Source organism: Abramis brama (genome assembly GCF_963993115.1).
Source record: "Abramis brama genome assembly, chromosome: 14".
NCBI lineage: Eukaryota > Metazoa > Chordata > Actinopteri > Cypriniformes > Leuciscidae > Abramis > Abramis brama.
The window spans coordinates 31,525,018-31,552,777 of record NC_139976.1 but is presented as its reverse complement, the minus strand read 5'-3'; the positions used below and the strand labels follow the sequence as shown (position 1 = coordinate 31,552,777).

At 35.6% G+C, this 27,760-nt stretch overlaps 1 protein-coding gene across 1 annotated transcript in view; it reads left to right on the top strand.

Moving 5' to 3' along the window:
- Window positions 1-213: 213 nt before the first annotated feature.
- Window positions 214-27,760, top strand: part of arid5b (AT-rich interaction domain 5B) — a 110,836-nt gene continuing 83,289 nt past the window's right edge. The window contains exons 1-3 of the mRNA XM_084135296.1: window positions 214-284; window positions 534-788; window positions 13,793-14,027. Of these exons, the coding sequence (XP_083991422.1) occupies window positions 264-284; window positions 534-788; window positions 13,793-14,027 (511 nt within the window). The 5' untranslated portion in view covers window positions 214-263. The remainder of the gene's footprint in view (window positions 285-533; window positions 789-13,792; window positions 14,028-27,760) is intronic.

Sequence of the window (27,760 nt, the reverse complement as noted above, 5' to 3'; positions counted from 1 at the left end):
TCGCATTCACGAATTTAATATGAACACGCGGTGGCAAAAAATGTACCAAAATGACCGTAAGTGAAATAATATAGGTTGAAAAAATATTAGACATCAATTGCGGACATTTTAGGTGAGTTAATTTCGCAGTGTGTAGGTTTCATATTGAAGGTCGTCGCGCTGATGCGCGCGTTGATATTTTGCCCTTCCAGGACCTTCGGTGATCCATTCAAGCCAACAAGTTTGGAGAGAATGTTTGAGTTTAATCAATTCAGAGCGACGAGATGGAGCCCAACTCACTCCTGGTAATATCATCCACTCCGCTTTCATTTCTGCGTCTAATGAATTTATTGCGCGCACGCATTTAGTCATAATGCTATGATAGGGAATCAATGGAAGAAACTTTACGACAAAAGTTAATATTTTATTTGTTCATATTTATATAGAATGTGACTTATCATGTGATCAGCTGGAATGCTTTGCTCGCCTCTGATCCCATGTTATATAAAATGTTGCTGAATATAAATATGGCATGTCTATTTGTGTTTCCGCAGTGGGTAGGCTCACCTTGTGGTTTGCACGGACCTTACATTTTCTACAAGGCGTTTAGATTTCACCTTGAAGGCAAAGCGAGAATTTTGTCCCTGGGTGATTTTTTCCTGGTCAGATGTAAAGCAGGGGACCCCATCTGCATAGCAGAACTACAGCTCTTATGGGAGGAAAGGACAACCAAGCAACTTCTATCCAGCTCCAAACTTTATTTTCTCCCAGAAGATACTCCCCAGGGCAGAAATGTCACTCACGGAGAGGTAATTTATGGCAGGTTTCTTTTGCTTTTGCTGCTTTCTATGAAGGGCTCCGTCCCTTCGCGATGTGTTTATTGTGGTAGGGATGAAATATGAGCGGTGTGTGTGGCTTTGCATCGCATCTATTCCGCTGTCTGATCACAAGACATCTAATGCATCGCGTTTAATAATAGACACGCAGTCATAGTGGACCCTTGTGTTCATTTCGCCTCGGCTCATTTGCATACGAGCGTTTAGCGCATGCATTTCAAACAGCGTGTGATGATGAGAATGATGCCATTGTGTGAAGTTGTCACATCAGTGTTTGCTTGTTTCATCTGATATAGGGCTACAATAGTGCGGAAACTGACGACTGAAGCGCCTCGTTGTGGCGTTGCGATCTGCTGATTGTTGATAAAATAGTGTTGCTTCTGATGAGTCGCGTAGATCAAGGCAAATAATAAATAAATAAATAAATAAATAAATGCACGGGCGATCGATGTAAAGTATACTGTTGCTGCTGATCGTCGCTAATGATATATGGGTTATGCTGTATAATATCTCAGGCAGATGTTTTAATGTGAACTAATATCAAGGAATTGATTAATAACGGCACGCTGATCAAGCAGCTGCTGTGCCTTAAAGCGAGCGAGTGACATTTATGAAGGTTATTATGTCAAAGTGCTGCAGCCTCATTTCACATTACATATTAGCTGAGATGTGTTTGCCCGAGAAAAAAAAAAAAAAAAAAAAAAAAAAAATCTTTCTGGGGATTTAACCCTTTGATGTACTGAAACATTGTTCTTTCACAATACTGTGTTTGTTTATGCTGCTGTGCATTTACTTAAGTATGGTTTAAATGCTATTAACAATAACTAATTCATGTTATTGTGTTGTGGAGTTGCTTGTAATTACTTTGTGATAGATGATTATATTCATGTAATATATCATTTCGCGTGCAAATTATTCGTAATAATAACGTGATATCTGTAGGGTACAGTGTGAAAAAGTAGGTACAACTGCATTTGTAAAGGCGTTTCTACCTGATCTGATCATTAAACACGAGTTTTGTTTGTGCAAGCTAATGTAGTCAGGTTGAGGCAGTCATTAATATTAGAGATTGTTAACTGATAACAACTGTTTTTATCTGTCCAGTGGCTAATATTCCAAACCAATTTTAATGGTTTTATTGAGATTACTTTTTAATACAAAGATAACTAAATAATTATTATACTACAACAGTAAAATATTATGATTATTCTTTTTATTATAAACAATAATTATTAATAATGATTTTCACATTACATCTACAGAGAACCCTTTAATGGGCAAGAACAGATTTTTCTGTTATGTTACTGTAGCCTATATTAACAACTCTTTATGTATTTAGCTGAAGTTGATAGACTGCATGCACACACACACACACACGCACACACACACACACACACACACACACACACACACAAATATAGCTGATAACCATTTAATATAAGATAACTGATTACAGTATAACTAGATAACCGTTTAACCAGATAACCAAAGTAGCAGATTGTAAATATTGGTGAAAAATATCAGTCAAACCAATCATCATTTTATTCCTTTTATATTATTTATTACTTTTATTGTATAACCGATATTATTTTTGACACACATAAAACACATTTTTGTTAAAAGCAGTATTTTTGAGAGTGTAAAAACTGTAATGTAAAGCTTTCCCATTCATTGTGGTTATCGATTGTGTTGCAATTGCTGTTTTAACAAAGCAAGCACAGCTGCGTTCTTACATGGGTAATGTAACAAGGTCTGTACCTGTTTTATCTTGCACTGCTCATGTAATCACCGATCCCGAATACAAAAAGAGATTCTGCTGTGTGTGAACCTCTACCGTTCTACTGTCCTCCCCCGTGGAGTGGAGGATCAAATAGCCTTTTCAAAATAATCAACAGGTTCTGTGTGAAGCCCTGTCGAAATGTCAAGGTTGCTTTGCTGAATTATTATCAATATTAGGTGGAAGCATAAACTGTTGCCGGGATCGACCTTGAAAACATGGCGTTTACACAATGTAACGAGGTGTTATTGAGGAAAAGCATTAGTCTTAATGCACTGTTTGTTCAGTTGATCAGAGCTCTGTCCTCTTTCCAACTTGCCACCGGCCTCCCTCCCTTCCCCCACTCAGCAGCAATGCCAATTATTTGCTTTTCAAATTTATTACGCATTCATGACTGCTGATCTTGAAACGGCCTGGGAGCCAAGGACAATGCTCCACTCTTAGGTACACTTTACAGTTTTGAGAATATGGTGCATTCAATTAGCTTTTAGTCCATTTTGGGAACAATAACTAGTCTTAGAAGTGATAGCATATGCTTATTATTGTTAACACACATAAAAGGTTCTGTTCTATATAAAACCTTAAAGCGCTTCAAGCTTTTAAGGGTTCCAATCATGGGATCATTTTATGGATTTAGTTTAGTTTTAATTAATTAAAGGTAGGGTATGCAATTTAAGAGACTAGCAATAGCAAGCTAGCTTTAAAAAGTAAAGATCCCACCCTCCTTTGCGTCTCCAAAGCCACGCCTCCTTCAAAACGCATGAACACGTACAGACAGAGCAGAGTCTGCAAAGCGTCGCGAGAGAAGGCGTTAAATTACCTCATGTCTCAAAGCATGTCTCAAAAACTTCACAATAATAATAAATGTAAAGCAACTTAGAGACCTCAGAATGCTGCATTGGTGTTGCCATAGAATTGCATAATTCCGAGTCCGAGGACGTGTACAATTATGGAAATACATGTTCCATGCCAAAAAGGGCATCCTATCAATTCATTCGGACCGAATACAATGATTGGACAAACTTTGACAATCCTGAGACATCCACAAGATATATATATATATATATATATATATTTTTATATTTAGACCACATCAATTATTGTTGGTTATCAGGATGTAAAGAGAGTTTCAAGCAGTATAATAAATAGTTTTTATGAAACACATTGCCTACCCTAGCTTTAATTCTAATAAAATTTTATGAATTAAACAGCTCGTAAACATACTTTATCAGTAGAAAAAATTTAAATAACCTGTTAAACACGAAAGTATTATGCAATCATTTAAAGGTGCATTGTGTAATATTTAGGAGGATCTGTTGACAGAAATGCAATAACTATGTACTATAAAGACCTTACATTAGAGTTCTCAACGGGTCGGGTCGGCCCGACAAACCCGACGGGACCCGCGGGTTTGGGCCGGGTTCGGGTCAAAAATATAATCAAATGACTCGGGTCGGGTCGGACCTCGGGCTTAATGTTTGTTTTTATTACCTTTGAATGAGCCATTTATATCTATATACACCGCGGGTCCCCTTACAATGAAATGCGCCAACACGCCAACAACGCGTTTCGTCACTATGTTGTTCTTCGTGCAAAGAAGCTAGCTAAAGTCAGCGAATAAAACACTGACACAATGATGAACAAGTAACAATAATATTCACAATAACATATCGTTTTACTAAATAATAAAGTAAACCTAATTTCTTAATTTATCTTTGTAAAGAAACCTCATTGCTGAACTGGCTACTCTCTGCTGTCTCAGACGACGACATCTTTTCCTTTCGGCCACCATAACTTCTGTTGGTTGCAATTCACAACCTCACCACTAGATGCCACTAAAAATTGCACAGTGCACTTTTAAGACATCTCTCCTTATTTTGAACCTTTTTGGCTTAAAGCGTTCACAAAGCATCAAGAACCCTAAGGTTCTGTATTGAACCCCATTGAGCCTTTTTTCTAAGAGCGTACCGAGTACTAATCAGACAATATTTGGCCATTAAACTGTCTAATTGGCCGATTAACAGAAGTTGTGTAATGTTGTGTAAAAGTGTTCATTGAAATTCTGCAATGTTGTGCATATCTTATTTGTTGTAATATTGAGTATGGAGTGTACTTTGTTTTACACATGTCCTAACAAGTATTGTGTGAAAAACTGTGAAGAATGTTCGCCACTTTTTTGTGCATTCCCAGTGTAGTTGCTAAATGAGACATGGTGAATTTAAAGAACAATGTGATTAAGTGTCAGCCAAAGCACCTGCAGTAATGTGAGCTTCACAACTCGCCAGCCTCAGATGCACTCAGCAGATTGTCCAATTAAATTACATTTGCATTTGCAGCGAATAACCCTAGCGACCGCTAATAAAGTTAATCAGCTATCACAGAAACTGCCATGCATTTGCAGAGGCTAATAGTACAATAACAGACATGTTTCCTATTTACGAGAACAAAGTCAGTGGATGGGTCATGACCCAGAAATGGGTCACAGATTGTTTCTTATAGGGTCGCAAAGAGCATGCAGAAAAACTGTGCTAAATGCAAATAATAGTGCAACTTAGAATTTAATCGTGGATAAGTAGGGTGGAACAACTTTTAAAATGTCAGAGGAAAGGCAGTATTTTTATGCAAATTTAAAATACTAGCCAAATTAGATAGATGCTGAGGTTGCATCCACGGAAGCTACGAAAGAAAATATGACCCAGACTACATTGGTGTGTTATTATTGGTTAGTTTGATATTATTACACTTATTAATTTAATTATACATTATTAACTTTATACATATGTAATATAAGTTAATAATGTATGATTATTATAATATAATATTATAATATATTATAATGTATAATAATATCATTTGTTTTCATTAGTCACATGTCTTCCTTTGTTCTGTTTTCCTGCCACTCCTTTGTATCCATGGTTACGGTCATCATCAGTTCAGTTTTGTCACCTGTTTAGTCATCATCGTTATTTGTATCACCTGTGTTCTGTTAATCAGTGTTCATCTGTGTTTGTATTTAAGTTCCGTCTGTTCAGTCAGTCTTTGTCTGATCTACGTCATATTAAGTGTGTGTGAACAACACACACACACACACACACACACACACACACATATATATATATATATATATATATATATATATATATATAATGTGTGTGTGTATATATATATATATGTATAGAACATTTATATATAAATAATTGAATAATAATAATAATAAAATATAAAATCAAATAATTGTAGTTACTTTTTTTAATATAAAAGTAGCTTATTTTGTTATAATAATAATAATAAAATAATAATAATAATAATAATAAAAATATATATAAAATGTGTGTATGTATATATATATATATATATATATATATATATATATATATATATACATACACACAATATACATATATATATACATATATATATATTTAAATTATTATATAATATTATTATTATTATTATTATTATTATTATTATTATAACAAAATAAGCTACTTTTAAATTGCATACCTGAAAGGAAAACAAACATTCTAGACTACACTGGTGACTAGACTACACTGTTACTTTAGTTTATTTTTTTATGTTTTTTAATTATAATTATTATAATCATTATATTGTGCAATTATAATATTATAACACTTGTTATAATAATTATAATAAATTACAATAATTAAAACAATTATAATTTAATTTGTAATTATATATTAATTTATTTAACTTTTAATTTAACAATCTAAAAATGTGTGTATTTTATCTGTTCTTATATATTTTACTTATATATATATATATATATATATATATATATATATATAGTTTGCTATTTTTATTAATAATTATCAAATGTCATATTAATGAATGTAAATCTTTCATTTTTAATTTAAGTCTGACATTTATGTGCGCTAAACGATATCGACACTGTGTTGAACCGCTGCTTGATGTTTATTGTAAAAGCCTGAAGCGAGTTGGAGAGCCACTGATCTGGGTTCCTCTGAATCTATACTGTTTGAACACTTGATCAGCATTCTGTCTTATTTGAATGTTCAACTGCAAAGACTCTGCAATGTGCTAATGTTTAGCACGCAATGTATGCAAACAGGAAGGTATGCGAGTACAGTTGTGTGATAAAACAGGGCCACTCTGCTTTTGCCTTTTTGTTTCTACACCCAGGTGATGTAATTTCCCTTCTGGCCGGGGTTAGTCATTCATTAGAAGGATAACAGTGGCTGAAACAGCAACAGGCCTGGAGTGATCTCTTTCTGGCAGCCGGCCGATAAAATTTAACACTTAGAGTTTGTGCCTAGAGAGGGCAACATAACACTCCTGCATGTGAAGACGTGCAGCTTTTGATTTTTTTGAATCAAACCCTCCTGGGCCAGCAAATTCTTAGGCGTACAGTCTCACTGTACTCTCTCTCTTTAGCACTGCCGTTCTGCTCGGCTTCACACGGATCTGTTTGTTTCTAATTATATTTCCTCTTTCATCTTGTTTAATCTATCCTAAAGCGTAAAACTTTTTTTCCTCTTCTCAGAAATAAAGATGCAGAACTACTCCCTAGCTCAGCCAATATTTCATCTGTGACTGTATTTCACAGAAAATATGTGTCATTTTATAGGGAGGAATTGTTTTGGCAAAAGCTCGGCACTGCTCTCACAGTTTTTCAGGGTTTAATTGGACCCAGTTGTTCTTGAGTCCGTCCCTTAGCTCGTAATATCATTGTTTTAGTGTGTGTGTGTGAGAGGGGTTTTAACGCTGTGTCGACAGACTCCGCACTGGCAATACTCTTGAATAGCATTTATGTGACATAAGAGCAGAACTAAATGGGGTTGGTGGTTTATAAATAGATTCCAGATCAGATTCCAGCAAGCACTGTGCACTTTGTCTAACAGGCATAGTTTACATATCCATATGAAACCTCCAGTGCTGTGCATTTATAGACCATGTGTAAATGGCTGCGTGTGCAAATAAGCTTGCAAATATCCTGTTTTTGAGTGCCAGTGACATCAAAGGATCCAGGGAAGGGCGCTAATGTCTTATTAGTTGCTTCTTTCAGCTGTTATGTGAATTACAAACCTGGAGATTGGGAGTTGTGCAGGAAGCACGTGGCAGAGATCCAGACACATCTCTGCTGCCTGGCATCAGTCCATGTTTGTGTTTGAATCCCTAAGACAAATTTACAGTTCAAATGAAATCAGCACTCCTTTTGTAGGTAACATTCCGTAACATGTTATTTACTTTCCCGTGGCAGTTAGGGATGTGCTAGAGTACATATTTTCATAATTGACTGTGTGGTGACTAGTAGGCGGATTTTTTTATTACCGTATTCCCTCTGTTTTATGTTTTCACCTGTGTGACTTTATTTGTTGTGTGGAACATGCGCTGCTCGTCAAAAGTTTGGAGTAATTAAGATTTTTAAAATGTTTTCTGTATATATATATATGTTATTCTCATCAAGAATGCATTTCTTTTTTTTAAATCAAAAACACAGTAAAACAGTAATGCTGTGACATAGCTAATTATAATTTAAAATAACACGTTAATGGTTGCTTAACATTCGGCTTTGCCATCACAGGAATAAATGACATTTTAAAATACATCAAATATAAATATATCAAAATTAAAAACAGTTCTTTTAAATTTTAATAATAATATTTCACTAATAATGTTTTTTTTTTTTTTTTTTTTTTTTACTGTATTTTTGATCAAATAAATTAGCCTTGGTGAACATAAAATACTTTTTATCTTAATTATTCCAAAGTTTCCCCACCAGCGTTTTTGTTTAAAAAAAAAGAAGGTATTTTATCTACTCCAATTCGGCATAGGTTACCTTAATTTCCAAAGTGTTGATATTTTTGGTTCGATTTTTGCATCGGTCTGAACAAAAACCACAGACAGGCTGAATGAAAATGTAAATCCACTCTCTGCCAGTAGATGGCGCTTATGGAACAGCAGAAGTAGAGATGTTTCCACGGTAACACTACTTTATAAGGCATTACACAATACACAGAGGGAAGATGAAAAGCAAATGCCATCTAAACTTTTCTGTAGGCGGGTTTCCCCCTTATACGCTAATATAATTAATTAATTCATACGTTCCTTAAAAGTATTTACAGATTTAATGATAATTGAAATATGAAATGGAAATACTAACCGCCGGGAATTTTTAGCATGGTTTTTCGTCAGTCATGATTTCAGTCCTAGTGAGAGTGAAAGATTTCCCTACGCAGATTTCTTGATGGGTTCAAGTTGGACATGCAGATTCGAAACACTGACCAACAGAAAGTGACTTCTGTGTGAGCTGTGCTTCATACATCGCTGCTCTATTGACAATATACAGTAGATAGTGGATCTTTTTGCTCTCGTAGTTTTTCCAAAATGTTGCTAATGTGGCCGCACTTTTACAGTGAAAGTGGGGACCAGGGACAATCTTTGTCACCATTCACTTTCCCTATTCAGTTTATATTATGCATAATAAGTAACTTTGGATTATGCATAATAAGTAACATTAATTGCTCATGGTGGGTTATGTATGAAATGTATTGTACTGTAGAATAGACTTTACTGTGCTGGCAGTATAACGGTGTGCTAAAGCACAACATACTTCACAAAGCCTCTTTTCGTCTCTCAATTTATTCCATTCAAAGAACCACTGCCAAAAATATCAAGTAGGGAAAAATAAATTGAGCTATAATACTCCACCTTAGTTGATAAACGACTAGTCATTTTAGGCACTAAATCTAAATAGTGACACTCGTTTGTTAAAACATGATTATTTGAACTTTTTAGTGTGGTTGACATTGATATTTCTTGTTTTCTTAAACCTTCATCTGAGCATTATGAGCAAACATTTGCATTGTCTTTCAAAGCTCTCGCGTTTCTTGACAAATGGGTTTAATTTTGTAAGGCGGTGTCATCATATTTCAGATCGGCCCATTCTGAAGCAGCGCTGCACTTCCACGTCCAATCAGCACGCCGCTCGACACATTCAAACAAACGGCTTTTGTTGGCGTGTTGTAAAAGGAACTGAATTAGATTCAGGAGAGATTTCAGTTGCACATCTGCTAGATATTTCTGAATCAGTTCATGCCTCTTTGACAGCGACTGTGCTAATTGCAGCAGGATGGAGCCACGGGTCTCGTCTTTGTTGTGAATGTTCAAAACAGACTTTTTAATGCAACACTGGAGTTTTGAGATGAGAAGATAAACAGTGACAATTTGTGTCTAAACTTAGGTACTTTTAGCTGGATGCCAGTGATGTGGTTAAGTTAAGGATTAACGTCTGTAAAAGTTTACCTAAAGGGAGAAATCAAATTTATTTTTAAGTGATCTTCGCCAGCTGAGTTTGGTTTATTTACTCTACAAATAAAGAAAATTATCAAATGAGATAAAGTAGCTTTCACTTGTAACAGATTTATTTCACTAGACTATCCATAGGGCTTAGCATATGGTAATATATAAGCAGTTTGAATTGAATTTACAGAGAAAATAGCTTTATTGTGATCTATATTATTTTGCCATGATATAAAATTGTGTTCGTAGCATTAAGTCAAGAGTGCTTCAATTGTGATAGGAATATTAGTAAGTGTTAACTATGTACAATTAAGCATTAGCTGTCGTCTTAGCGTCTGTTGTTTATATGCATAGTAATTAGGGACATCCAATATTAACAGGTATTAAGAGAATCTCTGGGTGTTTCATAAACAAAATGATTAACATAAATTAAATTGAACATGAATTAGATTGAACATAAGCTTGTGCCTTTCCTGCCTTTCTATTTGATATATTAATTTAAATCTGCAGCCTGGTGCCATTTTTTGTTAGTTGTGACAAAAATTAGCTTGGCTAGGTGATATATTTTGAATATTTGACAAATAATATATATAGTATAATGTTTAAAATGATATTTTATTTGGTTATTAAGTTTCCCAACGATTGTGTCATTAGAATAGTCCTTATTTGTAACAACGCAGGACGTGAAAATGATAACTGCGTCGGGCTGAAACTATCTATCTATCTATCTATCTATCTATCTATCTATCTATCTATCTATCTATCTATCTATCTATCTATTCTAGTTTGAGCTCAGAGTAATTATTCAAGCTGAATACTTGATTTAACTTTTAACTAGACTTAAAAAGACTTCCTAAGGATCTGCAAGGCCCTTTTTTCGCATTAGCAGGTCAATAATTAAATGGACATGCAAGCAGGTGTACAAATCTGCGGTGACCTGGGAATTCTTGAGCTGACCCCTGAATCAACGGAGTGAGACGGGCTCAGCGTGACGCTGGTTGAGGCCTTCGCCGTCTACAACCCTAAGCTCTGCTTCTTAAATACTCTTAAAGTGTAATGAAAAGGAGGCGAGTGTATTTCCAAAAGTAATGCAACGAAACCTGCTAAAGGCTTTGATTGATTTTTCTCTTAACATCACTTAATAATAGAATGCAATCTGTTCATCTTTTTATTGTTTTATTTGTTTCCTCCTAAATGAATTTACACAATGAAGCAATATTTCGATCAAAGCAGCAGGGCGCAGTCAGAGCTTCAAAGCGGCGGAGCAGGGCACATGATCTCATAGTAAAGTTTTGCTGCGTCGCCATCAGGATTAACAGTGTTTGACCCACTTAGTTTTATAGGTGCGTGAAAACAAATACCTCTGCGCTCAGATGGTCATTACGAAGAGGCTAGGTTAATTTTTCTGCTGCAAACATTTGGAGGTGTGCAATCTTGAGGGCCGCATGTTTTCCATTTACACCCGTAGTGGTTAAGAAAAGGTCATTTAAACTTAAACTAGTGGTTCTCATAGTTTTGCTTCAGGACCATGATTTTAAATTTAAGCTGCAGTCTAACACAGCACCAAAATTAAAAGTAAACAAAAGTACTCTTGACATGTCAATATTATATTTTATTTTATTTTATTTTATTTTATTTTATTTTATTTTATTTTATTATTAAAATTTTGTAATTTTGTAATTATATATATATATATTATATAATTATTATTATTATTATTATTATAAAAAAAAATATATTTTTTTTTATGCCATCCTTACTATGCACAATTTTATAGTTAGTGGCATTTTATTGTTTGGATTTAGTATGTTTTGTTTTTTCCTTTGGTATGTTTATCCTTCTTGCCATTTTTGCCATCCATTTTTTGGATCACAACACACCAGTTGAGATCAACTGGTTTTAACTGCAATATTCGTTGCAGTGGAATGGTATGTAAACCTAGAGGAATGCATGTATGCCCTGTTGCAAGGAAATCTCAGATAACGTGTTCATATCCTTCCATTAGCTTCTTTTATTAAGGCCAAACCCCCTTCTTGGTAACTTTATAAACCTTTTCATATGTTACGGTTAAGTACACTCAAGTAAAGTTCCATTTTCATCCCATTACGCTGTCTGTGCGAGAGATAAATTGTTTGCCTATGACAGCATGACAATGGGACCTATTCTTTGGAACCAAGAAAAAAAATCTGAAACCTAAAAAGAAACAGCCCTACTTAAAGAGGACGTAATTAGACATGGTCTGTTCAGCAGAAAGTTGTTGCTGCCTGCAGATCCAGCAGATATGAACTATATTCCAGTGTCGCAGAGCAGGTATTCCCTCTGATCTGTGCTCGCCTTTATTGGGTCAAGCTTGGGGAAACGAAGCCAAACAATGCGAAGGAAGCATTCAGTGAATTTTCTCAGCATGCTGTACGGTCAGTCAGAAGTGCATGATCCGGGGCTCTGCCAAATACAAACGCATCTGTTCCCCAGATTCCCTGTATAACTGGGACTGGTCTGTTATCCCATGCCAGGTCACAAGCAAAGCTCTTACTTCACTTTTATAAGCGAATAATGCAAACAAGTCTGCTTGGCAAAGACATTGTAATGATGTTGTGACACATTAAAATGGAATTGCAATCCAAATTACAACATTTTGAATTGTAACTCGCTCAAGATGTATATTAAAAATAAGAAATGACTGCAGTTAGGGCTGTGCTTTTTGTCTTTTATCCTAGGCTGTGCAATCTTATCCCAAATTTTCAAATCCAATCTTTAGGACTGTACACTAGGGTTGTCAATTTCAGTAATCGGTACCAATACCAGTAAAACATTTTCGGTTCTCAGTACCAATTCTGGTATCAGAGCAAAAACTGTTGAATTAAATGCTATAAAAAAATGATCCCGTTTTAAACAGTTTTTAAATATACACTACTGGTCAAAAGTTTGGAATAAGAATTTTGAAGATTTTGAAAGAAGTCCTTATGTTCACCAAGGCTGCATTTATTTGATCAAACACACAGTAAAACATTAATATTTTGTAATATTATTACAATAATAATAATAATAATAAAAATTCTCTTTTAATATATTGTAAGATGTAATTTATTCCTGTGATGGCGAAGCTGAATTTTCAGCATCATTCTAATATGATGATTTGGCACTCAAATCATCTTTTTTTATCAGTTATTATTGATGCTCAATTAAATAATAATAACAATATTAGTGTTGAGAATAGTTTTGCTGCTTAATATTATTGTGAAAAACTAAATATATTTTTTTTAAAGATAGAGAGTTCAAATGATCATTTATTTATTTTAAATCAAAGTCTTTTATAACATTGTAAATGCATTTAATCATGCCACTTTTGATTAATTTAACATATCCTTGCTGAATAAAATGATTCATTTCTTTAAAAAAAACTAAAAATCTTACTTACCCCAAACTTTTGAATGGTAGTGTATCATGGTTTTAAACAAAAATATTAAGCAGCAAAAACATTGGTAATAATGTTTCTTGAGCACCAAATCAGCGTATTAGAATGATTTCTGAAGGATCATGTGACTGAAGACTGGAGTAAAGATGCTGAATAAGGAATAAGTTACACTTTAAAAAATATATTTAAGTAGAAAGCTAGGGTTAGGGTGCAAATATCATCAATCATTAATTGATACATTTTAAATTTTTGGGGAAACCACAAGGTCAAATCAGATATTTTAAGAGACACAGTAATGAGGTTCCTTTCAATGATATTATATCCTGTTTTATTTCCCACCCCTTTTTTTATATTGGTTGTTTAGTGTAATCATGTAGTTTGGTGGCCACAATTTGGTGAATGTTTTCATTTGATTAGGAATTTTACCATGTTTTGCCTGGTTCCTCTTTCAGCCACTTTTACCAGACCTGTGTCCTTCCTCATTTTGCATTTGTGTCTTGACAGGATGAAGTTATCGCCGTCTCAGAGAAAGTCATTGTGAAGTTGGAGGATCTGGTGAAATGGACAGTGGCGGATTTGTGGAGTTGGAAGAAGGGTCTGCGGGCCATACCCCTGAAACCCACCGTGCTGAAGGAGCTCGGCAAGAACGGCCAGAGAGAAGCGCTGCACAAATACAGAGAGTCCACGCTCAACAGCGGCCTCAACTTCAAGGACGTCCTCAAAGAGAAGGCTGAACTCGGTATACAGCATGATTTCTCACACCTCACAGTTCACACACACGAGACGTACCGGTTAGTAGTTCTGGTGTTTCTGATCCGTGATTCTGATTCCATAGGCTTAATGTTTTTAATTATGGCTGGTTTCTTTATTTCAATCATTTCTTCTTAAAAGAACATGCGGAGAGAGATTCACGTACATCTAAAGACCTGCTGTGAACGTTTAATTGCACAAATCTCAAACTCTCATTCAAGATTGTAATAAAGAAGTCTTTTATGTTCACCAAGGCTGCATTTATTTGATTAGTAAAAACAATAATATTGTGAAATATTATTACAGGTTAAAAGAAAAGATTTCTATTTAAATATTTTTTAGAATGTAATTTATTCCTGCGACGGTAATCCTGAATTTTCAGTATTATTATTACTCCAGTCTTTAGTGTCACATGATCCTTCAGAAATCATTCTGATATGCTGATTTGGTGCTCAAGAAACTTTTCTTTTTATTATCAGTTTTTTTTTTTTTTGTGGAAACTGTGATACTCTATCATTCAAAAGTTTGGGGGAAGTAAAAAATTTTATTTTTACTCTGCAAGGACACATTGTACTGATCAAAAGTGACAGTAAATACAAAAATATTAACCAGCAAAAACTGTTCAACACTGATAATAAGAACCATTATTAATAATTTAGCACCAATAATAATTGCGAATAAATGCAAGCTTGGAGAGCATAAAACACTTCTTTCAAAAACATCCCAAAAGTGTATGTGTTCAAGTAACATTTGATAAAATAATGTGTTGTTTGTCATGACCAACTGCCTGCAGGCTTTGATAATAACACGGCTTGAATGTTTCTTTTTATGAGCGTCAAACCTATTTTTTGTACAGTGAGTAGAAACTTAAGCGATTGTACAAGACACAACAAGAAAGTGTTTGAGAATGACACTTGTTTAAACAGGCAGGGTGTCGCCCCTGTATTCATCTCCCTCTGTGCTTTTTCCTTCTTTGGTTGTTTGTGTCTCTCATTAACTGGGAACAATATGATGTATAAATGCTCATTAATGTGCAGACGGATCACACCCAGCGTGATTACGCTTCCTGCATGATTGCTCTGAAGGATCTGATTTATCAAAGCATTATACGTTTCGTTTCAGCTCAATTTTGCCAATCAGAAACCCTTATAAAAACAAAACATTTGCACATACTTTGTATATTTTATGTATTATAAACAGCAATGATCGTGTGTGCTTGATAGCTTAACAAAACGGGGTCAAACTCCATTTTGTGTTATGAAGGAGATACAATAAAAAAAGCATACGTTTCTTTTATTAGCTGTTGACATAGTGATATCACATGATTTGTTATATTTGCAACCTTTGTAATCTAAGAGTTCTTTACTAGTTTGTGTATCATGTTGGCTTTGGCTTGGTGATTCACAGTGGTTTTGTGATTTAAAATTCAGCCTCGCTGTGAATATCATAAAGATTTTTATGCAATTTTTATTAAGTGTTATTTGACAAAACATTTTTTATTTTGTTCAGTGTTAATGAAGTGTTAAGAAAATAGCTTGATGTGAAACAGGAAATTTGGGCAGGACATACAGTATTTAAGGACTTTTTAAATAGCCAATAGGCTTTAGTTAAAAGTTGTAAACGTGATCTCATTCTAGAGGGCATTTGATTGGACAAACATTTGGTTACGCCCCTGAGTGCAGGATGAGTCATCAATATTTTTAGTCTGTTTTCCCAGAAGAGAAAAAGCGTAAATTTTGAATGTTTTTTTTTTTCTATTGCAATTTATTCCATCAATGTTGAGGAGTACGATTTTAACACACAGTTTTTAGCTTTAAAGCTAACAGACAAAAAGCCACAGTTATTAGTTATGTGATTAGTTATTTGTTTGTCATTATTCAAAAATCTTCACTAAAGTGGCATTTTACTTACTTTTATTAAGAAGGTTTCAGTAAAAAATGTATGTAGGTGTTGGTTATAGTTATTACAATAGTATTATTATATTGGTCAATATAAACGGAAATTATAAAAATGTAATTGTTAATTTAGTGAAAAATAGTGTAGGAAAAATATGTCTTTATTATTCCAAACTGGATTTTCTGAATCTGTTTGGCTTCAATGGTTGTTTGGTTGAAATGATTCTCATGACTGAAAGAACAAATCCATAAAAATCAAGGTCATATAGAACTATAGAAAATCACGTTAAGGCAGGAACTATCAAGATAATTGTTTTAGCTATATCAAGCAGTCAGAAAGGCCAACCAGGGATTTCCACGATTCTGCAGACTCTGTCTTTGTATCAGGCAGAATCATATTGCAGAATCCTGAAAAATCCATTTTCAGTGCATAACATTTGAATCAGTTCTCAAGCAGGTTAAAAGCCATTGAAGGGCTAAATATACATATCACCCCCTTCAATTTGGTGTATATAATAATTATGCAGCACTAGTGGATGGATCTTTTTTACTTTGCCAGTTACTGGAATTTGCATACTGCTTTGTTTGGAAGCGTGGAGGCAAACGTGCTCTCAAGTGGGCTGATGTATGAGGTTCCTATGAGATAGAAGAATCAATAATGGATGCTTTGTCACTGTTGCTTATGTGCAGGCTACAGCTGTGAATGACAATCAATAGCTGCACAAAAAGATCTGTGATTTATTCGCTGTCAGTCCTGCAACCTTATTATTTCTTTCTGTATTGTGAGTGTGCGCATTTTTTGTAATGTTAATAAGTCGCTTTTTAATGAGTAGATATGAGAGTGTTTGTGTTGTCAGGATGGTAAATGGATTTACTCGAGAGTAGCTCGAGATCCACTTGGTAAGCGGAATATTCTGGCGCAGAACTACTTTCGAAACAGCAGCTTTTTCAGTATCGGATTTACTCTGTCAATTAAAAATAAAGAGTTTTTGCTGTCATTTAGGGTGTTCATGTTTGGTTTGATTAAAACGAACTCTGGTGTGATTGCTCTGTTAGTGCTATTAATTTGAATAAGTGTGAACGCTGCCATCTGAACCCTGATGCGCAACAAACAAGCGGAGCGAGACCGCTGAAAACATGGGTCTCGGTCCGGTTCCAAACTAACTCTGGTCCGGTTGGAGTGAAATGTGAACGCAACACAGACCAAAGACATGTAAACGAACCAAAACAGGACATGATGTCACAAGATGCGACCCTTAAAGGAGCCGTATGTAAGATTGTGGCCAAAACTGGTACTGCAATCACTTTCAAATTACTGTAGACTGGTGTATCCCCTCCCCCTCCCCCCTGACTCGAGGTTGCCAGATAGGCTGCAGGATCCAGCACGAACGTTTGTAGCCGCAGCTGTGGTAACTAGAGCTGAGCTGGCAACCCGGATGCCGAAACACTACTGACTTCGTGATTGGTAGATAGGTGGAGGGTGGCGCTTCAGGCCAAAACACAAGATGACAACATCAACATCAGTTGAGGGCTTCTTCACTTTTAAATGACAATATCCTGGCCGGACTACTGTTGTCAGTGATATAAGTATTTGAAATGAACATGATTTCTTAATGTCTAGTGACATATCAGGACCATTTTATGATTAATTGAAATACATTTCTTACATACAGCTCCTTTAAACCCTTAAAGAATTTTTTTCTCATCATAGTCGTGATGTTGCCCATCACAGTTCGGTACAGGCATCAGAACAGCGTCTCCTCGCAGCAGATTTTCGTTTGTGTGTGTGATGGAGGGATTCCTGCCGCTGTTTTGACTCCTTTGCACATTTTATAAGCTCTTCACGAGTTGTCATCTGGTCAAAATACCATCATTTGTAGGCTATGCACATACAACGAGCGCATTTATCCCAGCACACAATATTGTTTTGGATGTTCAGTTAGCTCCGTCACGAAATACACGCAATAAAAGCCGACCAGTCAGGTTGTGAACATATCCCTATGCCTTAAGGTTCGGTGTTAAAATGCCAATGTGAACTCCAGGACTAGGCCTAAATGTTTGGTTTTTTTGGTCCGGACCAAACGAACCGAACTACGAACTACGAGTGTGAACACACCCTTACTCGCTCTATTGTTACAAACCCATATGAATTTCTTCCTTCCATGGAACACAAAATGTGAAATTTGAGAACTGTACTGCCTATTATTTTCATGGAATCACAATGAATAGGGACTGGAGCTATGATGAAGTCATATAATAGCTTTGTGTGACAAACAGAAATTAAGCCATTATTTACTGATAATATCCTCCAATGTGTTATTAGTCACCATGAAATAAAAATTAGCAATTCTTATTTTTTATGGTAGCTTACAGGATTTATTATTATTAAATTATCGGTGCACATAATTTTCTGATGATGTGCGTTTACTGGCATAAGGGCATGGCATCTGTCACTCACATGAGATCGACCAATAGCAAATCAGAACGATCCAACCATCCAATCAATTCACAATGGACAAAATAACATCCCGCCATACGTACATTTTTTTTTTCTTGCTCAAGAAGTCGTTTCACTTGGATATACGTCACAATAGCGAAGAAAACAACTTCTGCCTCATGCCGACTTTAAGCGTTTTGACGGAATTTAACTTGCGAATCGAATCAGACAAATCTTTTGAAGCTTCAGCTCCCTTTAATTGCAATTGCATGGAAAAAATTGGACATTCTTCAAAATTTCTCCTTTTGTATCAGGTTCAGAACAACATAAGGGTGAATAAATGATCACAGAAATATCATTTTTGAGTGAACTATCCCATCAACTGACCTTTGTGCATTAATGTCCGTTATTAGTGAAAGCTGAAATACATTTTCATAAATGATGGGGTCACAGAGTAAACTCATTTGATTTTTAATATGAGATCAGAGGTGGTCGTGAAATGAATTTGGGCTGAGGAGGAGAATGATTCACGACATGTTGTGCGTTTTAATCTTTGACCTGGAGCGGTTTAACGCACCCTTTCTCAAGTTAAGAAGGAAAGCTGTCTTCAGGTGATATGAAAATTGTGTCAGTCACTCTTGAAACAGCACTGTGCTCCTGCTGGTGTAAAATAAAAAAGCCGTTTGGCTGTAATTGATATCAAATAAAAAGCAGATTGTTCAACTGTACAAATAGGGAGTGTATTAATAATTAAAACAGGGTTTTTCACAGTCTGGTATGTGGACGACAGCCAGCAAAAGACTGGCTGTGATTGTGAGGGGATGTAAAAAATTAAAATGTTTGTAATGAATTGAAACATTGTTTAACACCTCTATTGCAAATGTATTTTGCCATCCGTGAACGGCTCTAGAAATCTGGCATATCCTTTGAGTTCTGATTTGTGATGCCTGCAATAATTAGGTTTTAAAAGGTCCTGCTTTGCTCTGTGCTTTCGAGAGGGACTGCAATAATTTTAGCCGCGTCCCGAGGGAAACGGGAGGATAGCTATAAGGATTCTGCCATATTAGGCTCCTGTCAGAGCGCTCTGGGACGCTGCATAATAATAATGCAGATCTTTGGACTGCCCTTGAAAGTGCTGTAGATTTAATGATGTTCCGTTTTGGTTCCGCCCTCTCCAGCTAAATGCTTTTTGTGGCTTTCAAAAATATCACTTTCACTGCAGCTACACATTTCAAGAGTATGCAAGGGATCATGGCCGCGTTTCCAGTTAACGGAGGAGATATTTTGGAATAAGTTTGCAGATAGGCCCAATAAGCGCCTAATATCTTGTAATATATCGGTCTTGTAGAAAGTGCTCATTTAGGTTGCAAAACAAGCGTTCGAGTGACAGCAATTAGTTTTTAAGTCACATTTCATTTCCCCAGTAACAAACTCAAAGCAGATTTGTCTTAGATGGAGGGAAAAGGGTTTAATGGCTCTCACTGAAGCTGAACCGAAAAGAAAAAAAAGGAAAAACAACTTGAAATTGACTAGATGCATTCTTAATCTCGTAAATTAACATATCTCCCCTCTGGCCTTGTTATGCAGAGTGATGAAGTTTGACTTTGGGATATATTTCTCAAATTAATTCTCAGGATGGTAGCGATATCTAATCTAATTTCTGCTTTGGCTGCCGACATCAAAAGCATTCAGGTCACAGGAAGGATGGTGCTGGCTATCTGTCTGTTTACTCTGTCTATCACAGAAGCCTGCGCTTGTGTTACTGGGTTCAGTTTAGGTTCTCGGACTAATACGATATATATATGATATATAAGAAGGCCGCTGAAGAGCGAGTCGTTGTCTTTGAACAATGGCTGGGTGTTATCAGATGCACCGTGAACTATCAGAACTCCACCCTGTTGTGCTATCTGTGTATGATATGGGGCATAATGAGTATACTGTAACTCAACGCCGGATGAGGAGTCTTTACGATGATCAGGTGTTGATTTGCACGGGGCGTGAGAAGTGGAAATGTATTTTCGGTGCCGTTTGAGAGATCATTTGTGCTGCACCTGGAGGGTGGTGATTCAAGTGACTACTCTTTCATGGTGGATGAGTTTGAGTTTGAGTTACCTTAATGTAAACTTAAGTTGCATTAACTTAGTGTGAAGTATCTGCTCAATTACAGGCTGCGTAAATGAACAATAGAGCTGAACAACGTGACAGAATACTGTATATCCAATATAAAACGAAGATCTATCCATCCATCATCCATCCCACTTTGATTCATTTATCCATCCATCCATCCATCCATCCATCCATCCATCCCACTTTGATTCATCCATCCATCCATCCATCCATCCATCCATCCATCCATCCATCCATCCATCCCACTTTGATTAATTTGTCCATCCATCCATCCATCCATCCATCCATCCATCCATCCATCCATCCATCCATCCATCCATCAGCGCTAAAAGTGACGTGTTTTTTCATGTTTTCTGCCTGTATTTGTATGTGGAGCCTCTTTCTCTGTGGATCTCTGTTAAAGACAGCTTTTGGCTCGTTGCACGCTGTGGTTATTGGCGGGAATCTTTCTGCTAAATGACATTCATGTCAAAAACATTAATTCTACAGTTGATTTGTGACAAGAATCTATGAGACTTTCATTTTCATGTCCTGAAAAAGGCAATCCACATTGTGCTGACACTGGCAGGGAGAGCGAGGCTAATGCGAAGGAGAGTAAAACAGATGACCCGTTAGCTTTCACAGCCAGGGTAATATATTCCGGAGTAAATACAAATGATGTTGCTACATGGAGATTGTGGGCAGGAAATTGTGTCCTATATTTGAGGCACACATAACAAAATGCATTATTATGTATGTAGAGCATATTGCTGTGTACATTGTTGTAATATTTTACATAGAGCGCCGAAAAAGAGACTTGCTTCAGCATTTGCTGTACATTTTTGCAGAAGAATTTAAACGTTATTTCTAAAGACAGCATCACCATCTTGCCAAAGCAAATGAAAAGACGCTTTGATATTTGAATAATCCTCATTACAGAAAGGAATGTCTGTGCTTCACTCTCTTTAAACTGAATTAGATTGCTCTGTTTATTCTGCTCTCAATCCAGCGATTATTTCTTTCTTCGTTTTTTCTAAACATCATGTTTTTCTTACTGGCAAGCCCGCTGGAAGTTTACAGGGCTTATTGTCCATTAGAGCTCTCTGATCTTCTTATATCGCTGTTCTCTGACTGAATCCAGGCACCGGAGCCAAAGTTTCCAAAACTGTGAAGTGGGAATTGAAATGGAAAAAGCCTGTTGCTTTGCTAATAATGGCAGAGTCGTTTTTTTAAACGCAAAACAGGGAATGGAGCTGTAATCATCATGTCCATATGTATTTGTTTTTGTAACTTTGCCCAATATTCGTCATTTCCACAAGGCAAGACTCCCTGAGCTGAAGTATGCGAGGTGAGATAGCGTCCTTGCCAGCAGACAGTCCAACAATGCGCACGTCTCCCAGGCCTGACCTTTGAGGAAATGAATAGTTTTATTGTCTGTCCATTACAGAGGCTGAAACAACAGTCAAGTTATTAACATTACTTCTCCTATAACAGTAAATCCCCCCCCCCAACAACCTGAAGCTCAACGGAAAGAGGAAAAACGTAACAAAAGTTGCCAACAACAGATGGAAAATAAGCGTTCATTTGTCTTTTAGGAGTATTGCATTATATGTCCTCAAACAGCTGCATTTGTTCCTGGAGAAGGAAATTCAAATAAATGTTAATGCAGTGTGGTGATCTTTTCTGAAGTGCGTAACTCCCTCCGGGCAGCTATTGTGGATTCTTATATTTTAAAGCGAGGGGGCCGGCTGCGTTTGTCAGGAAACACAATGTGGCTTATTGTGGTGTCTGGTGCCAAGCCACGATGACTAATCTGTTATTATCGTCAACCAATCATTTCATGTTGAGCAAGCTTGGGGGAGCTACGAAATTCAAGAAGGCCTTCCTTAAATATTAAACGTCTCAGACATTGTGCGGTTTGCATCTCATAGGCTAATTAATGCTCTATTTGGCTGCAGTGTCCTCTTGCCTTTGAGAGATAATTCATTTTGCTTAGTCATATGGCTTTGAATATTGTGTGCATGAGGGGTTTAATTATTTGCTAATCAAATTTATTCCGCTCAATTTGATCTTAACTTTATATAAAGCCTACTGTATAATATTTGATACACAACTTCTAAGGCCTTTAAATTTGAAACGTATTACTGAAAAACCTGTTTTACACATTATACATGCCTTCTGTCGTCTAGTTTATACTAGTTATACTAGTTCTGTCGTCTAGTATATACTTTTTATCAAGTCGAAGGCCTTACAGTATAATTCTAATAATGTTCCCCTTCAGGTCGTGGTACACGTGTCTTACTGCTGTGAAATCTTTAAAATCTTTAAAAATCTTTCTGATTTTTATAAAGTAGGCCTATATGTAAGACTAACTTATATATCAGCATGAACACTTACTTGACTGATATCCATACATCTTTTTTTTTTTTAATCATGTTAAAATAGAAAAAGTATCAAATATGATCAGGATTTTGAGGAACGTTTATCTGCGTCTCTCAATCATCATGGTATTAAATTGGATTATATGTTTTGCCCCCACAATAAAAACTTTGATCATAAAACTAAGCATTTAAATATCATCAAGACGTATTATTGGGAACATAGAGGGACAACTGATATTTATATGCGTTTTATTTAAATAGTCTGCTAGACTGTTGTAATCTCATTGATTTACATTACATGCAGAATTTCATCTTATTTTTGGCCATACAAGTAACAACATCTGCACCAAATTTAGTTTTTGTGTATGTTTTTTCCATCTTGAGTAAATGTTCCATGTTCTCCTGAATGAGCCACAAAACCCTAATGTATCACGTATGATACTCAACAAAAAACACATGCAAACCTTTTAAATATATATATTTTTAATATTTTGCCTAAAGGTACAATAAACCGTTTCATTTGAAAATAATGAAATATTTCATATGTCAGGCTTTTCATGCTAGGTTAATATCCGGGTTGCATTATAGACTACACTTAAAGTTTTACATTTACATGTTCTTGTTTTTTTCTTCTGTGGAACACAAATGGAGAACTTAAATTTGTGTCTGTTCCTCACACAGAGCTGTCGTATGACTTCAGAACACTTGAAATATGATGTACAAATCATATGGGCATTTTATGGGACTTTTCTGAAGTTTTTGTCATGTAAACGGTCGCTATATATCGGCTATATTTATGTCCCATGGAAAAAATGATAAATAATACAGGTTTGACATGAGGATGAGCACACAATGACGGAATGTTTGGATGAAGTGGGTTTCTTTCTTTGCACTGTTGAGTTTGACCTCATTGATGTTTTTTTAGAGGATGTGGTATTGCTCTCGAGGGGCTGCTCTCAAACCCCCAGGTGATTTGCACAAGCTTGCAGAAAAGGAAGACAGCAGCATGCGTTCAAAGCAGAGAGAACTGTGTTCTTGTCAACTGATATTTCAGTGACTGAAAAACTCTCTTGGACTGATTTATCAAGTTAGCTGTAAGCCCTTCGAGACAGTAGAACAAAGATGCCCTTTACTGCTGATCTGAGACCACTTAGGACATTAAAACATTTTTTATACAGCCAATCAGCGGCCACCTCTCACCCCGTCTGCCCCAGGGCAGTTGTCAGTTTGACCTTTAACCTCCAGTGAGTGTCGGTGCTGCTGAATAACAGCCATTAGTGAACTCTAGTGTTTTCTTTCTTGTCGTCGCACGAACTGTGGTTCTTGAGTTTAAACATGTCGACACGGCACTTCTTAGACATGTGGTGTCTAACATCCATCAAGCTAAACCCTTTCGAGTCTTCAGAAGTCATGAACCGATTTCCCTTAAAGTATAGCTGGGTGGAATGGTGGTAGAGTTATTTCAAATGGAAAAGGTTTTGGTACTGTAAGAACCCTTTTAATTACACATAGTAGTAGTGCACGTTGTGTTCTCAGTAGTTTTACAAGGGGCAATATAGCGTTAGCATAAACTTTTTCATAAAGTCTTTTTCTGTTTCAAGACCAAAAACTGTTTTATTAGAATCCTTCCTGTACTTGAATAATAACATATATGTTTAATAGGGGTGTAATAATGCATTGATATGGATCGATGCATCAGTCAGATGAATAACGATTATGCTTTTTGTTTGAAATTTATATTTTAACTCTTTCTCTGCCAGAATTTTGGAAAAAAGTTGCCAGCCAGCGTCTGCATTTTTGATAATTTTCAAAAATATTTTGTTGTATGAATATCTGAACATGCAATATATCAAAAGAAAGAACCCTCTGCTTTTAGACAACAACAAAACAAAAAAACTCAAAAAACAAAAAAAGCAACATTTTGAGCAAAAAGCTGAGAAAATCTCATCTGGATCAGATTCAGAACGATAATCAAAACACAGATGGAGTTGATTGAGGCATATATGCCTTTGTGAATTCACAGTAGCACTATGCTATGCTTTTTAAATGGTTTTAATACATCATGCAGCCTTAGAAAACTGTCTAATAATGCGGTACATGGATTCTCGTTCATGGAATCCGCCACTTCCGGTATTTTTCCGGTTATACAGCCCTAAATATATTATATTATATTATATTATATTATATTATATTATATTATATTATGTATAATATGTATATGTATAATATAACATGATTTTGTATGTAGGAAGACCTTTGACTACATTATAACAGTTTTGTCCCCTGCTTCTCCCTACCACACATTTCTTTAAGTGCTTAATTTTGCCCTTTATTTGATGCCAGAATGTGATTGAAATTTAAACGGCGCAATTATTGCCGTGATCTTAAATAATCGCGATTAAAACGAATATCCAAGATCATACGATTAATCAATCGCGACAGGCCCACATTTTATTCAGACTGCCCACCTCATTTAATCATTTTACATCTGCCTGTAAATGAGAGCGTGTGCCTGTAATATCAGTGTGCTTTTATTCCTTCATAGCAGTTCAAGACGGACTGTGATCCCTTAATATGCATGCTCTTTGTGACAGCTCCTAGAATTATGAATGATTAATTCTTTGGACAGTAATTGAAAAGGCCTTGTCTACCGCTGACTGCAGATGAAGAAATCAGCACAATAGTGCATTGATAGCATACTATCTTCTTATCCTCTGTCATCTAATCCCTCCTTTGTGTCACACTCAAAATGCGTTTTAATTAGTTTCATTGGGTAATGCGCTTCTTTTCCTCTGTCTGTGGCTATTGTCATCATGTTGAGTCACATGAGTGCCACCATTGTTTCCAGCGGGGCTCCCCAGAAGACATTTGCTGTTTCCTGTGAACAAGCGCAAGTTAATCGCTTTGACATACATGTCTTTCGTCTCTAGTGTTTGACTGTTAATATATTGAAATTTGTTATTAAAATAAAAGAATGCACATGGAAACTTGGGAGCTACGCTCTAGATGTTGTGTCAGGGATTTTATTGTATTCAATGCATTAGTTGATTAAAACATCAGAAAGAGTAGCATAAGTATCTAAATTATTTAATGACTTAAGGTTTATTATGTAATAACATAATCAGTGCTGGGTAGTAACTGATTATATGTAATCTGAATTATGTAATCAGATTTCCTAAATTAAACTTGTAATTAGATTGTATTACTTTTTTAAATACTCATAATCAGAATACAGTTATTTTTTCATTGATTACATGATTACTTAATATTCACAAAACAAATGGAAATAAATTATTCAGAATTCATTGATTCTCTTTTAAATTTCCCTTTCTCAAAAGTTTTGTGGCATTGCACACACAGATCGGACACTAGTCAGGCGACTATAATTACATGGAAAATCGAAAGGTCGCACAGCATAAACAAATGAAATATTTAGTCGTTTTTTCAGTTAGTTTTTTATTTTGATTGTTTTTATGATTTAATTAATGAAGCTTTTCATAAATTTATAAACCCTCTTCAGTTCCTTGAATGTAATGCTTATTGCACTTTGTCTTGTTGATATTTCTTGTATAATATTTCTTTCTTTTTATTAGTATGGTACAAGATTAAATGATTCAAATCAATGTTATAAACAAGTTAGGTCAAAAGTAATCTGAAAGTAATCAAAAAGTAGTCAGATTACATTACCTAAAATGTAATCTGTAATTACAAATAGTAAATTCATCACGTTACTAACTAAAATTTTTATCATGCAATTTGTAATGGACTATGTACCCAACACTGAACATTACACAAATAATGTGCATTTACTATTTCATCAAAATTAGCTATATATGTCCAGCTGTTTCTCCTGGTTTTCAAAGACTGGCAATGTTTAATGCGTCCCTGTTGTGCTTAAGAGTTTCAGAGATGAAAGTGCCTTTATTTCCTTTGTTTTGGACTCGACTGGAGATAAATTCTGGCGTGCCGCTCAAAGAGGCAGCTTTTGTAGTATGTACGAGAGATGTTCCATTATATGAACAATTCATGAGAATTTGTGCAGTACACATACAATTCCCACGCCTCGCGTTCACAAGTCCGTGAACGGCTCGCTCCGTCATTGTGCTGAATGTCGCACACAAATATGCTTGTTCTGTCGCATGAAAGATATATCTCTAGAAAAGAAGTAATCTGTTTTATTCATTCAGAGCTAGTGAACACAAAGACCTTGGATGCACGTTAGAAAGGTTTAGCTTTAAATTGTGTTTTGTGTAATAACATCATAAGTGTAGTATACGGTGGGTGTCTGAGGCTTAATCACCCGGTGTACTAGCACTTACGAAGGAAGCTGTTTATTTTCAGCCATATGGTAATGCTATGACAGCCTGACTGCAGATTGTATACTTTTATTAAAAGTTCAATTACATTGTTTACTCTTTATACACACACACACACACACACACGCATATATATATATATATATACAGGGTGGGCCATTTATATGGATTCACCGTAATAACATGGGAATGGTTGGTGATATTAAAGTCCTGTTTGTGGCACATTAGTATATATTAGTACACACCACCCATCTTGAGGAGTTTTCCCCCTCACATATACTAATGTGCCACAAACAGGACTTTAATATCACCAACCATTCCCATGTTATTACGGTGTATCCATATAAATGGCCCACCCTGTATATATATATATATATATATATATATATATATATATATATATATATATATATATATATATATATATAAACAGTAATTGTTAAACAGGCATATAAACAGTAATTGTTTTGTAGAAGTTATTATAATTATAATTTAAAACTGTTTCCTATTTTAATCTATTAAACTGAATTTTCAGCATCATTACTCCAGTCTTCAGGCAGTGTCACATGATCCTTCAGAAATCATTC